This window comes from Chanos chanos, chromosome 3 (genome assembly GCF_902362185.1).
Source record: "Chanos chanos chromosome 3, fChaCha1.1, whole genome shotgun sequence".
Classification (NCBI taxonomy): Eukaryota; Metazoa; Chordata; class Actinopteri; order Gonorynchiformes; family Chanidae; genus Chanos; species Chanos chanos.
In genome coordinates, this window is record NC_044497.1 from 56,330,478 (window position 1) to 56,345,825 (window position 15,348).

Consider the following 15,348-nt stretch of genomic DNA (forward strand, 5'->3'; position numbering starts at 1 on the left):
GGTTTGTGTCTCTCCCACAATACACCACTATAGAGCCTCACTAACCTTCCATTCCACTCGCACATTCGACACGAGTCTCTGTTAAACTCTCCCTACTTACAATTCCTCTGGATGCTAAAATATCAAAAAACACGAATTAATTGATGGGTTATTTACTTCATCCTCGTGCGGACTTCGACAGCTGTCCGATGGTGAATTTTATATGTATAAACAAGGGTATACAAAGTGCGCTGAATCTGTGAGTTGGATTTACGTGAACGCAAAATACAAGATGGACATACGGTGCCAGCATTGGAAGAGCGTTTTGGACTGAGCCGACTGAAGTGTAACGAACCGTTTCATAATACATCGGAGTTTAACAGTGTTACGCGCTTTCAGTAAATTCTAATGTCAGCTGAGGAGAGATAAAAATAATAAATAATATTGAAATGTGTGCTTTAGACATCAATCTGACGGCAACAGGATAATGAAAATATTATTTCAAACAACTGTACCCCAAAACATCATGGGTTACAGTCGCCGTGGAAACGGGTCATTTTTCACGTTATTTTGTCTTTTCGCTGCGTCTTTGTCTTGTACGTTGTGCTGAATGCGCACATCCATTTCTTACATTGATATTTTGCGGTGCTTGGGCAATTGGCTGGTTAACAGCAGGGCTCGCTCTGGCCAATCAGAGTGAAGCACCATGTTAGCTTCTGCTATTAGAGGCACAACCGACAGTTGTTCCAACAGAGAGCAGAGAGAGGGCTGAATGCAATCGCAGCCATTTTCTCCTACACTGGAACTCAATGGCCAGTATGGGTTTCCTTTGTTCCTAAAGGGATCTAATGCTTGATTTCAACATCTCTTTATGGACTATTTAAAACATTTACAGTGTTTCTATTTACAGGATCTGAGAAGAAGGAAGATATAATATTGGATGATATCCCTTTGACAATTTTTTAAAAAAAAAAACTTTTTTTTTTTCCTCTTCCTGGAATCCATCTTTGTCCTCTAACTAGGTCATGGCACTCCCATACAACAGCATTTTTTAAAAGTACAATGCTACTGAATAAAGAGCTTGTAATTTGAAAGTGATATTGCTTTAACAGTTTCTATACACATTAACAATATTTGAATTGTACTACAGTGTAGCACAAGGCCAAGCTTTGCACTTTGCTATGAGTAAGTTACTCTTTTTATTGATCTATTTGCCTATGTAGAAAGCTACAGGAAGCAAAATATGTACATTTCATGCAATTAAACTATACATTATGTTGTGAATTGACTAAACAGTATTCTTACTTGCTCCTTTAAGATAAGTGGCATCAACTATTCAGCCACATCTCATCTTCAGTACATTCAGTTGCATGCTGTCTTTTTTTTTTTTTTTAATGTCCATTTAAGCTGATTGCTTCTCACATTACAGCAAACAAAGCAAGGCCAGAAAGAGAATGCGACTGGCCTTTAACTAAAATGCTGAATCATAGCTATGCTTGGTTAAAATGCGGCTTTTAGCTCTAAAGCCTGTTAACTCCTCTTTCTCTTTCTCTCTCTGCCTCTCTCTCTCTTTTCCTTTTAGAGTGTTGGTAGCCAGACATTTTTTTCACAGAGCAAACCAGCCTAGCTACATAAGAGCACAATATAGCCCCAAAAGAGATCAGAGTAATTCACCTTTCAAATTACTGTCCTGTAACATGATATGAAAATGATGTGGGCAAGGCATTATGATAATGATTAAACAGCTCTCTCTGTCTCTCTCTCTCTGAAACAAGGCTTTTGCCCTAACTGAATTCTGTGAAGGTAAGTAACGCTGTTTGACCTTACAACCAAGGGCATATTTCCATTTGCTTCTACATTTTACTTTCACGACAACACTATCTGTTTCTGTCAGTCAGTATTTTCCATTGCAGAATTGCTGACAAAAGACACGTACGTTTTACAGCTACTGAAACTGTCATGAAGATATTTACCTTAACATTTTGATGAAAACATTTTATCAGGCCTAAATGCTGAAGAAAGAGGGACGTTTTCATTCCCATCTTCGGATCCATTAAACACTGGCTTTTAAGAAGGGGTGGGGATACAACGCCTAAAAAGAAGAAAACAAGAACAACCATTTCCCTTGAAATTATTTTGCTATATCAACAGAACAACTGTTCAGAGACTAACGAGTGGAAATTCCGAAAATCAAGCAGCAATTCAAGCAGTTGTCTGTTAAGTGAGAGAATTATGCAAACAACCCCCCCTCTCTCTTCCTGAAGACAGGAGGATAGTAAAATCGTATGTATCATCAATCAGAACCGAGAGAAATCGCAAACCAGGCATCAATCTGGCACGGAAACCTTGACTTTTTAAAGGTAACGGGGTCGTGGGACGCGCCTCAACTTCTTTTTTTCGTTGCAACGCTTTATGGGGAACAGTATTCAGGATCAACGTATCTTAAATAATTAGACCATGTTTCCTGATTATATGACGTTTAGAACGCAACATTGAATTCATTTAGAAAAAAAAACGTGATGTAGAAAATTACGCGACCAAAAGTCTGTTAACAAAACTTTAATAATACTAATTAAAAACTTACAGCTTAATATAATATCTGTAATCCAACTGGGGGGACAAAACATAATAAATGTTATCAAAAACGACTGAATGGGTCAAATTAATCCACGGGACACCTCTCTCTTTGGCCCCTTGTCCAAAAGCGACCTTTGATTTGTACTGTCGTTTAATGGCTTCTCTGCAGTTCTCGTTTTCAAAATGGCTTCTTCGCACAAAGAAGACCATTGTGAGCCGAACAGGCTGCTGCGCCATTTCTGGGCGAGGCTGTTGCACGAATAACAAGAAGAAGAAAAAAACCGCTTCACCCCACAGAGGTCGCTTTCACATTCATCAGAGTAAAATATAGCATGTGATTGGAGACCAGTAGGACTTGTAATGATTTTTGGAGCGATGGCATGACAAAGAAAACAACTGCTTAGAACGGCAATTAAGTGCTGCGTACCCCGTGCAGTCGCCTCGTCCAGTCTCGGTGCAGCACAAGAACAGCCCTAAACCAGTTTGGCCAACCTGTAATCTGAGAATTTGGACGCTCGCCATGAGCTCGAGATGACAGCACCCACACAGCCTTCCATATAAGGTCGGGAAAACAATTTTGGGCATTGTGCAGAATTTAAATCAGCATACACAAAGGAGGAATTCAGTCGTCTTTTAACGTTACTTCCCCCATTCTTCAACATCATTCGATGCGGTTATTCGGGGTGTTCGTCCGCCACACAGAGGAGTTAATCTTGTTGTGAGGCAAGCAAGATGAAATCTTCAGAATAGGACAATGAGGGGAAAACAGGAGGACTTGTGCTGTGCATGGGGTTTTATGTAAAACAGCCCAGGTGAACTCTCTCAGTTGCTATACATATTGCTATGCAAATTACCTAATCTACCTTGCATGTGCTGTCCAACTGAAAAAGAAAAAAGAAAAAAATGAAGAAAGAAATGACGGGTTCAGTGTATCTAAGTGTACATTTCAAACAAACACACAACCAATACCCTGATGTATATTCACAGTTTTCGTCGTTGCTGTATTTGCTTTCTATGTCTTTTACAGCCGTCGGTGTCGATATTGCTCCTGTCAATTCGGTGGGTTGGACGGCGTTCCGCTGTACTGCTCCTTTCGGACTAATGAATTTCTTTTGCAAAGGGGGGCTTGACAGGTCTCGGGGCTGAGTTCATACCAAAGCCCTATTGCACAATACTTGGCGTTCAGCGCAGTGCACCCGTCGCCGAGTTTACATTTAAACAGTGCCTGTGTCTCGCTTAGTCACTTTCGTTCTTTTAGAAATCGCTGTCGTCGAGTTTAGGCACGGTATCGAAATGATCGAAACGCCATGACTAAGTTGAAGCATTGGCTCTAGTGTTCTTTTATTCTATTTGCAGCATATAGAAGGTGTGCTTGTAACCGCGGGTCAGAAGGCCAATTTTTTCCGATGCCGAGTGCTGCGTCGTTGTTGGAGAACGTGGCCATAATAACCCCCCCCCCCCCCCCCTTCTCTCTCTCTCTCTCTCTCTCTGTCGCGCGCGCGCGCGCTCTCTCTCTCCCTTCCTGCCCCCCCCCCTCGCTCGTTCTGTCTCTCCCTCTCTCGCTCTGTCTCTCACACACAAAGAATAATGCACTTTTTTTCGACAGAGGCAAAGCCGTGTGCGCATTCTGACTCTTACACGCAGGGACTGGCTGTCTTTAACCTTAGACGAAAAAAAGGGAGTGGATTTGTATGTACAGAAGCAAGACTGAATTTCAGCATTGTTAATTACAACCTTTTCAGTGCATGGTCGTGAGTATTTAGAATCTGTCCCTGTCAATAGGTTACGGCAGGGCTCTGATTAAGCATCAATATCTGTCATGTATTAACAGATGTTGTCAATTAGAGATTGTTTATTATTTCTGTAGCCTAATCAGACACAGAACATACCATCCAAAACGACAGTTGGCTGATATGTGATATGCCCCGTCAAACGTGTTTGCGATACATATCTGTTTCTGGGGAAAGTAAAATTGCTTTTGTTAGGCAACAGTGGAAACGATTCCTTTTTAAATGATTTGTTCATGAGGTGTTCGCTATGAATGCATCACTTGGGATTTTTGTTTGTAATTCATGTTATTTTTACAGAGTATGGAGCATCTTTGAGAGGGGGCAAACTCTGCTATTTTTACATCTCCAAATTCCTTATCATTCTAAAAAAAAATTTAAGTAATTTGTTCTGATCAGACGATTGTGCCTTGTTGTATGGCGATAGGACTCTCATACAGTTCTATGAATGCATAGCTTTCCCCCTTATGACGCCATTACTGTCCAAAGCTGTTATTTAACTTGTTCAAATTTGATACATTATAGCGTGAAGGTTAGTATTTACCGGATTTGTACAGTAAGTAGTCTTTAGTGTGTATGCGAAAGACAGATATTTTAATCGAATAGCTGATGGCACTACAAGGGATGCATTCAGTATCACGAATTCGTGAGTATGAAACGTTTTGAGGGGTGTTTGGAGTTCCTGTGATTTTAGAAGCGTGAGATTTTCTGATCAAGTGGTCAGGGCCTCAGAATAAGCGGCTTTGTCAGACTTTCCTCTGGTTAAACATGATACACTAAGATGTGTATCTCGAATTTTCTAAAGGCCTTAAATTTGGCTTAGCCTATGTCGCAGCGTACGGTATCGCCTACCATCCTGCTGTTGGTGAAGGGCTAGAGCGCTACAGTTAAAGACATGGTGTCGTTCAGGGCTTAGGCCGCAACTGCTCTGCTTGTTAAAACGTATCACGGTTCAGCCGAAGGCACCAACGACGAATTTGTTGATTTCACATAGTGTCCTACATATTACTCCAGTCCTTATAATTAGAGATTCTGCTGTCGTTCACGGCTGAAAATCAGCAGGGATTAGACCGCGCCCTTAAATGCTTTCTCTCCCACCCATTCCACAGAGTGCCGTCATGCCACGGCGTATAAACACTGACTCAGCTGGCGAGTCCTTGAGAGAGGTTAATTCCATGTCAAACCCGCTGGTTTATTACACGAGCTCTTGGCCCGAGGATGTTTTTGCAGGGAGTGCTGTTTGGTAAAGGAGAGTGTAGCCTTTTTTCCCATCGAATCATTTTACGGGAATCTTGTCGGACAGGTTATTGCAAAACCAATATATCATACGGGAAAATGCAGACAATTTTTCTGGGGTTTTTTTTTTTTTTTTTTTGTTTGTTTTTTATCAATATTTTTTACAGTATAGTTTTACATTTGTGAAATTTTAAATCAGAATAAGTGACGAAAGGCCTTACTCATCATAACGGTCGCTCAGAAGGATGGGATTTGGTCCCGTGCCAGTCGTCGGTCGCCATGGATACACGTTTTTATTTTGAGTGCAGCTCTAACGAACCTTGAATGTGTCAGTGGAACGTTTGGTATGCGTGGATCGATTCAAACTGGTGTGGTGTGCGTACGTACCAAAATGTTGAGTCGCACGGGATCAGAGGACCCGAACAGATAAACGGTGGCCCGTGTCCTGGTGTGGGTACGAAGCTTTCGCCTCTAGGCGGCGTCGCGACGTGAGGTGATCCCCCTCCATTTAGAATTAATAACATTATAGTGAATATGAATTACTGGATTAGCCTGTTCATTTGACTGGTGATTAGATTATAAGAACCAAATTGTAATTAGCTGGGGAATTTGCCTATGTTTTCATTTTAATAGCCTACAGTTGAATTAAGCTAGAGTGATAAATGTATTGTTTGAATATATTTTAATTGTACTTTTTGAGCTGGTCTTTAAAACAAAGATTACGAGTAGTCCTGGAGTCACCTGCTGTCTTTACCCATGTTCTCCATATAAAATACACTGTAGTCTTGGGCTAGCCTTAATCTTTGAGATCAGACACCAATCTTCTTCATCTTATGTTCATGTGGAAAATGAAATATTCAAATAACATGCAAATAAATAAATAAATAAATAAATAAAGGAAATCATCCTGTCTGAGTGTGTAAGTCTGTGGGTGGGGATTCTAAGTGTTGGATAATCATCCAGTCCTGTCTTTTAGTTTTATAAATAGAAATGACTAATGTCACTGAGGTCACTCTGATCATCTGAATTTTCGCTAACAGATTTATCACAGAGTGACAGAAACATAATGCTCGGCACTGTGAAAACACGTTACTGTCTGTGAAAAAGAGCAATGAGGAGGAGGTTGAGATGCAGATAACCTCCGCGCAAGCCCCGCCCCCCACCCCACCCGCTCAAACACACTGTTAAATGAGTGACTAATCTGACGGATTGAGCGGTAAAGATGAATGTGCCCTGGGTGGAGGAGAAGCTGGGGGAGTGACTGTGACGGTGCATGTTTCAGCAGGGTGGAGGAGACAGCGCAGTGACCCACCTCTCTCTCCGCCCAGTGATGAGGCTGAGCGGCCGCCGAGAGAGAGAGTAAGCGGCGGATCTCAGAGCTTACGCTCTCTTTCGTGTGATTGAGGGGGGGCTGGGTTTTGACGGCACACGCCATCATGACACATGGGCGTACAAGCCTGAAGTAAAAGGGTTTAGTGAAAAAAAAAAAGGCAGAACTTAAAGCAAAGAGGAACACTCAGGACAAGAGCGCGTTAGGTGTACCTGGTGCCGGGCCGAACACTTTGTATTTTCCGTTAAGGGAGCTGGGGTTTTTTTTTTTTTGTTTGTTTGTTTGTTTTTTTGGTTTTTTTTACACCTCCAAATGAATTCAGGCGTAACAAGTGTGCGTGTAGTCTCCAGTTGGAGAGACTGAGTCTGTCAGATTTTGTTTTGTCTTGAACTGGCCTGGGGGCCTTTAGACGGGGGGACATGACACAGAATGGGACCGTGGCCAGCAATGGCAAGGCAGGGAATGCAGAGGAACTCAAAATTGTGATAGTGGGTGATGGAGGCTGTGGAAAGACATCCCTGCTCATGGTCTATGCCAAGGGAGACTTCCCAGAGGTAAGGAACTCACACAATCGAAATTGGCTGTATCTCTGATAACAATCTTTATGGTATATGGTATGTGTCAGGTTATAGATCATAGTTAACAGCCCATGAAAGGGAGCGACAGGATGATTTAAAACACACAGGTACAATATCATAAAAGGGTACAGCGTTACACAGTGTACCGGCTTCGTCTCCACATCCTGTCTAGCCGGGCCTGTGTGGGTTGTCGATGAAAGAGCCTGTGTTATTCATTTTCATAAAGATAAACTCTCTGACCTATACAGCACTGACCTGCATGTCATTCCTCCTCTCGTTGGTTTACCTGAGTGTGTACAGAGAGAAAAGCGCTTCATTAACACTATGTCCGCGTACACAGGCGATGTGGAAAGAGACTCTGTTTAGCAAATGTGCTGGAGTGGGCACAGAGAGCGTCTGTCTAAGACTATGTAGTACAAACGGATTTACACCACTCCCTCTGTGTTTTTATTGAACACTTGGACATTTGCCAGATCTGCAAGTCTCTAAAAAGATATCGCCTTTGACCTGACTGTCCTACAGAAATACGCTCCATCAGTCTTTGAAAAATATGGCACCAAGGTGAAGCTCGGAAACAAAGAGGTTCAGCTGAATCTGTACGACACAGCAGGTGGGTTTCAAAATCTCTCTCTCTCTCTCTCTCTCTCTCTCTCTCTCTCTCTCTCTCTCTCTCTCTCTCTCTCTCTCTCTCACACACATGAAATGCGAGACACACCTTGAATTCCTTAATGTGCCTTTTGTACGCTGCTCTGCTTCACTAATCAAACACTGAGTAGGTATTTAGACTGAATTGTGGGTGTGGGGCGGGTTAGTTGCAGGAGACCCAAGCTGAGTCAATGTAATGTAAAGACTTTGATCAGCTATGTGTAAACAACATTGGGATTTTTTTTCCTACTTGATAATGCTTGAAAGGAAATAAACAATGCAATGCTGTCTCGAAAAAAGCCAGCGAAATGATCATCTGTGATTTCAGAATGTAAGGAGACGGTTTAATTGGACTGAAAGTGATCAGAAGCAATGATCAAATGAACTAAACCTCACTTCTAAACTGCATTACCCAGAGTGTTTACAATCTTTTCTTATGGCGGTGAAGTCGTTAGCTGGCTGTGAAACAGCAGCATACCACAGCTAACGTGTGGCAAGAAGCCACACTAACAGGATGTGGCAGTAGTTAATCATTTCGGTTCCTGAGAAAAATTTTAGTTGACAATGGAATACAATCTTTCTCGCTTTGTTTATGATACTCAAACGTGTTCTTGCATGAACATAAAAAAAAGAAGAAGACTTTTGGAGGAACTGAAAAGCGCGCCTCTCTGGGCGTGAGCTGACCTGTTGCCCTGTGTTACTGTTGCCGTGTGTGATTTTTAGCCCAGTCATAGTGGTCAGTATCTAATGTCTTATCCAATGAGATTACAGGAGATTCTGAGAAATTCTCCATCATTTCTGTCCAGTGTTCACAGAGATATCGCCTGCAGCGCACCGCTGAGGCAAGCCACACGTTTAACAGTTTTGTTTTTTTTTCCAACCATAAACACACACTAACCAGGTCAAAAATGACTGCCTACACACCTTTTAAATGGGGAAGTGTGGATATGACATATGGTTTTATAACTACTGTACACGTCAAGCAGACCTCTCTGTTCATTTCTTCTGTTTAAAAGCATGATTTTTTTTTTGTTTGTTTGTTTGTTTTTTTGTGATTGAAACCACCCAGACTGTGGAAGTGTGTGAGGTTACCAGTGTACAGGGTCAAACGCCCGGTGAAAGAGGCTTGAGTCTTGCTGTAGGGTTTTTACCCCAGGCCTGTTTTCACAGCGTTAGTTTGTTTTAATGACAGCCTTTCCCGACGGCATTACGGCGGTAGCGTGCTCTGCCGACCCTCTGACGGGGTCCTCTGACGCATCCCTGCACCTTATCAACGCCTAACTGTTACCCAGAACCTCCGTGTTGTAACAGGAAAAGGAAGTTTGACACAGGATGTGGTTTTATACCATGTCTTACATTTCTCTCTGTTCAGTTCCAGAAAATGATTACGCCTGAATATTATCATTCTCTTTGAGGCTTCTGCATTGTCTCGCTCTTCATTGAAGTCTTTGCCTGTAAAATGTCAATATTCACTGAAATACACGAATGATTGGAAAGTACAGTCTCAGTGCGGTTTAATATGAAATCACTCACTCTAAATTTCAGCCAGAGTTGTTTGTGCTGAGTGTCCCACAGTCAGAGAACAGTCACCAAACATACAGAGTCAAAATGTGTGTGTGTGTGTGTGTGTTTGTCTTTTCTTAGGTCAAGAAGACTATGATCGATTGAGACCGCTGTCCTATCAGGACGCACACCTGGTACTGGTCTGTTATGACGTTACCAACCCCACCAGTTTTGAGAACGTTATGATCAAGGTACGCTGGACCACTGGTCCCCATTTTCACCTTTCCTTTTCACACTGAAATGTGCTCAACGCGTAGTCTTGGTAACTAAAACGCTTAAGCTTATCCTCAAAAGTATGACGCCATACTGTCACTGGTGCAAAGTGTGTGCATGTGTTAGAGTAAAATATGAACTCCTCTCTTTATCTCGAAAGTTAACATTCAAAAACACACACATAGAGAAAAAATATCGATTGTACGATCAAACCTTTTATTGGGTAGATTATGTTAACACGGCAACCTCTGCCAAATGAGACATTTTTGGATTTTATTGACATAGTCATTTAGTGACATTGACACGGATATAGTGGGATGAAGCTGAAGGTGAATGGAAATCCCCCTCATTTAAACAGTCTCATCCAGCACACACAGCCCGGTCATCGTTTCTCATCACGGTTAAGCTCAGTCGACTGGGAAGAAGGTCGATATTAAACATTATTACACAGCGTGGCTGAGACAGTTATGTACACAGTGGTGTCTTTGCTGGCTGCCTGACCGTTGCCGTGACTGCAGGTGAACTTTGGCCCAAAGAGAAGAGCGGCGGCCGCGGCAGCGGGAGGGCCTGCTACGCTCGCGCTGAGCGCAAAGCAAACTAACGTCCTGCAGGGACAGTCTCTCATTGGCCGGTGTTCTGGAATGTACCAAAACGCCCTGGGCGCCAAGGACGCACGGCCGCTCAGGGAAAACGTGAACCCAGCGAATTCACATGAGCGAGAGATAAGCGCTCACTTAAAAAGAACAGAGAGATCAGGACTGTTCTTGAACTGTTCTCCACTGACGTTTGACACTGACCGTGTCGAACTGTGTACAAACATGCGGTTAAAGTGTATTTTTTGCTACATCTTAAAAAAGAAAACAGAAGATGACCGGACCTCTTATGTGATAGAAAGTTGCATGTAACGTCTTTCTGCGAGTTGTCATGCATAAAGCCTTTTTTTTTGCTTTCATGAAGATTTAAAACGTTGGCAAGATTAGTAACAGCTCTTCTGGCAGACAAAAACTGCATCCGAACATGCACTTTTTGGGGGCCAAGAATCACCCTGGTCTTACTTTAAAAACCTTTCTTTCCCCTCTGCTCCTCCTTACAGAAAGATTCGATAACCAGGTGGATCTTAGACACAACCTTATATCTCGTTTTATGCACTGCGTTTTTTAAGACCTCCCAACAGTTTTTTTACATTATTGACCATATTCAATAATGGTTGTGTCCAGCTGTTACGACCACAAAGTATGCTCTAATCCTATATCTAACACTACATTTGCCCTATCCCTAGAAAATAGCCCAGGCCCTAGCGCTGAAAACAGTGCAGCATCCTCACTGTCATGTCGGCCTTTCTAAAACTTTTTATCTCTCCTTTCTGTGCGGACTGCGTGGTTTGTTTTGAGGTTTGATGTTCAGATGGTTGCCTTGCTGAAGTATCCAAAGTGTTTCAGCTTCAATTTCGTGACTTACGTCAGCTATTTCACTGAATACTTTTTTTATTCCCTTCCAGCTGCACAAAATTCCCAGCACTGTTAAACCCAGCCCTGTGTTTAACAGTACCTCAGTGTTTTTTTTTTTAAGTTTCATTTCTCTTTCACACGCTTTGACAAAAGAGAAAGCTTTCTACTGATAACGCTAACAGGAAGGTGTTGACATCTTAATTACATGCTGGCTTTTACCAGGAAAACAGGATGTGGGCCTTCTTTAGCCAATCAGAGACCAAATGTAGTTGATTGACAAGAAACGCAGTGGGACCCTGGCCCTGTCAGTAATTACCCTTTAGAAAAAGTAATAAGCAATCTTCCTACTGGAAGGCCCGCCCTTTGACAGAGAGATGTCATGTTACCCATGGACCATACAAAGGTCAGGTCACAAGAAGGTCCAGGTCAGCTTCTTGGACAAAGTCAGACAAAAGCGGTCCAAGCTTCCCAAACCCCAAATAATGCATGCACCTGTGTGTGTGTGTGTGTGTGTGAGAGGGGGGGGGGGCTAAAGAAAGACAGAGAGTTGGGGTGAGAGTTATTTCTGTATTTTGTTTGTAAAATAAAAACTCACATGACTCAGTCATTCTGCATCGACCTCAACAATGAACTGTGACCCAGTATAGACTCCTCATCAATACTCGATACTCTCTCATACCTGTGACATAACATTGACCTTTTCCGAAGGAAACTTCACAGAAGAAAACAGAATTCCATGTTTATCATTCCCCTCTCCCACTCAGTGGTATCCAGAGGTTCACCACTTCTGCCGCGACGTTCCCATTATCCTGATCGGATGCAAGACGGACCTCAGGAAAGACAAGGAGATGACCAGGAAGCTCAGGGCCTTGGATCTTGCCCCGATCACCTATATACAGGTGGGTTTTCCCCATCATACAGACCACACCCAGATATGAAAATGACTGTGGGCTTGTGTGTGCGTGTGAGTGTGCATGCGTGTGTGTGTGTGTGTATATACAGGCAGGGGCCGCAAGGCTGACAGAGAGAGATAGCTTATCACGTTACCAGTGAATCACTTCTCTCATAACCACTGTTTGTGGCTCTCGTATGATTCACTCGACTAACAGCATCCGAGTCGCGTGAGCCCATTTCGGGCTCCCACGACCATGCTTTTGGATTGCTCTCTCTCTCCGAATCGATGTTATGCGTGTTACGTCCTTTACCGTGCCTGATTTCTCACGTCTGTGCTGGACAGGGGGTGGAGACCCAGAGGCAGATGAACGCCCAGATGTACCTCGAGTGTTCCGCCAAATACATGGAGAATGTGGAGGACATTTTTAAAGAGGCCACCAAGCTGGCGCTCGCCTCCAGGCGGAAAGCCAGACAAGCTCGGAGAAAGAAAAGGACATGTTCTATCCTGTGACCCCCCCACCCCCAAACCCACCCATCCCCCCCCCCCCCCCACCAACAACACAGGACAAGCGCAGCTGGACACTTTTGGGGGGGGGGGGGGGGGTCTATTGTCTGTTTTCAAACACGCTGAAGCAGCACAGCTTCCACCTTTTAGAACATATTTTTATTATAATTTTTTTTATGTTTGTATGTTTTGATAGATCTGAATATTCAGAGTCATGAGGCATGAAGGTTTAAGTTTTACTTTTCCCACAGGGCGCTCCCAGTGGGGGTGGGGGTCACCAGGGCTGGTCTGAGGTGTGGTTTCCCCAGCAATCTCGACTTAATGTACCCTACTGGACCATACCATAATGTATCATACTCTCACGCTGCTATGGTAACCAGGGGAGACTCTGGCGAGCGTTAGGGACTCAAGTATTGATGTAACCTCTGTCTGCCGCCCGGACCTGTGGGTAAACACATGGATTTGGTCACTGCCGCTGATCTGTTGACATTAGACAAAAGTTTCATACTTTATGCCCATCATTCTGCACAATTTCAGAAATGTCCCATTCCACCATCTCATCTTTAAATCCCGTATCTTCTCCTCACGCTCCCGCTCGGCTTTACGTTAAGTGACGTCCGGCCGTTTTCTACTGCAGTATCGGTTACATTGTAACGTTGATGTAACTGGGGGTAGTGACATGTGTTACACACAAAAAGCCCACTATGTCGTCTGAAGGACTGTAACTGTTTACCTAACATGAGTATTTGGCTTCAGGCTTTCCTTTCCTATTGTAGCAGTGGTAGCGTGTCACGACCCTTTCCAACCACGAGAGAGAGAGAAAACAACCAGTTTCTGTTTCTTGTCATTTTACAGTCATGTAAGACAGGGGTTAAAGCCAAATGTTATAATCACTGCTCTCAAAAATGAAAGAAGAAGAAGAAGAAAAACAGATTCGCTGTGTGTCTGTAGTCAGTGGTGACTGGAAATCTGGTTAATCATTAAGTGCTGTTCTGGCCTGCCAAGGACATGCTGAGAAAGTGTCTCAGTGCCCATGGCTTTCTCCATTCAGTCCTCCTCACACACACATTTTTCTTCCGTTAAATGTAGTTGGGGCATTCACACCAACTGCTTTCTGTTAGTAATCTGAAACCCATTCACTTGATTTGACACTGTGTAAAAATTACAGCTTTTTTTGGTCACATGTAAACCTATAAATTGTCAGTGACAGAGGCCCAGGGTTATTACGGGTAATGTTTTGAATGTTTTTTGTACTAATTGACTATTGTCACTCTTAGGTTTGAAGTAAGAATCGCCTTATTACAATGCAATCTGATGTCTCACCGCTGACTGTTCGTATGTGTAGCTGTCATTTCAAAGTGTGTTAACGGTTTTTTTTCTGAGCACTGAGGTTACACACCCAACCGTGATCACTGAGGCCTTCCATTGCTTCTCAAGAAATAAAATATCTATTTTACCTAAGTGTTGTGCTGGCCGTCAAACGCGTGATTCATTGATATACCACGTTTGATATTCAGCCTTGGGTCCGATATCTTTCATGCCTCCTCCGGAAAGAACAGAGCAGAAATTCGACTGTGAAATAAACTTGAGCATTTTCGCTGCTAACATAGAGGAAGTCTGCCACAACCACACGTTTGCCACTTCACAGACACACGTCTAGAAACATGTTAAGAGCTGCGCTCTTCCGTACTTCAAAACACGGGTCTGTTTGTTCGCTCCCGCGTAAAACGGGGGATCACCGAACTGCAAAAACAAACAAGTCGTTGGCTGTTAGCTCCCTTCTCAGTCTGTTCTCGCCGTTGCTCTGTGTGTCAATCATTTTATATTTGTGGCAACAAAAAAAATTCAGATGTGATGGCTGATGAAACCGCATGGAGCACCAGTATGCGAAATGCGCCGCCGCCACCCGTCTTAACATGCCAAAAAACACCCTGTGCAACAGCACCTACCAGTGGGGAAATGCGTTCTGAGCATATTCACAAACGCCCTCTCTCTCTCTCACTGTCACACATACACACACGAGAGAGAGAGAGAGAGAGAGAGAGAGAGAGAGAGAGAGAGAGAGAGAATCAATCCACGAGAAAAATACATATACGGCAGGCGATCCGTTTTTATTTATCTTACAGCAATGTACAGTAGTGAAAATGAGATCATCAGTTTTGTCACGGAATTAACTGAGTGTTCCCCCTCTGTTCAAGTCCGAGCTTACGAAATGTTCCGGAACAGTCCGAAGGTTCTAGTCTTCACGGGACTAATGAAGGCATGGACATAGCATCACGCTAGGAGGGAGGTCTTTTGTGCACTGTGGCGACTATCTTAGTGACGTAACCGGTCTTAAACAGCAGTCAAAGGCATGCTCTAGCAGTTTCCCCAAGAGGAAGAAGTTTCCCTTCAGTGGAAGAATGTACCGGCGTAGCGAACGCAGTTTGCGAGACACGACGTGGTCGTTTCGCAGTAGGACACTTGATATATATTAAACTGGACAAAATGGGAACAAGCATTGCTTTTGGCGCAGGGCAAGTGAACGATTAAGGCATTGGGGGGAAAAGAAATCCTGTCACTAGCTGCAACGTCTAAATACTTGTTTGCACAG

At 43.3% G+C, this 15,348-nt stretch overlaps 2 protein-coding genes across 2 annotated transcripts in view; one reads left to right on the forward strand and one right to left on the reverse strand.

The window, feature by feature from the left end:
* Positions 1–6,758: 6,758 nt before the first annotated feature.
* Positions 6,759–12,762, forward strand: rhof (ras homolog family member F). The gene is made up of 5 exons (XM_030768399.1): positions 6,759–7,463; positions 8,010–8,097; positions 9,777–9,886; positions 12,121–12,255; positions 12,594–12,762. The coding sequence occupies exons 1-5, from the start codon at positions 7,329–7,331 to the stop codon at positions 12,759–12,761; spliced, it is 636 nt and encodes a 211-aa protein (XP_030624259.1). The 5' UTR covers positions 6,759–7,328; the 3' UTR covers position 12,762.
* A 2,122-nt stretch (positions 12,763–14,884) lies between these two features.
* tmem120b (transmembrane protein 120B) overlaps positions 14,885–15,348 on the reverse strand; it is a 10,189-nt gene continuing 9,725 nt past the window's right edge. Inside the window, exon 12 of the mRNA XM_030768197.1 lies at positions 14,885–15,348. This exon is cut by the window's right edge and continues 1,478 nt beyond it. The gene's annotated coding sequence lies outside the window, so the exon portion shown is untranslated.

Bases quoted from the DNA above. Each gene is read 5' to 3' on its own strand.
- rhof (XM_030768399.1), top strand. From the start codon at position 7,329: ATGACACAGAATGGGACCGTGGCCAGCAATGGCAAGGCAGGGAATGCA. The intron at 9,887-12,120 runs GTACGCTGGACC...TCTCCCACTCAG, and splicing joins TTGAGAACGTTATGATCAAG to TGGTATCCAGAGGTTCACCA. The intron at 12,256-12,593 runs GTGGGTTTTCCC...TGTGCTGGACAG, and splicing joins CCCCGATCACCTATATACAG to GGGGTGGAGACCCAGAGGCA.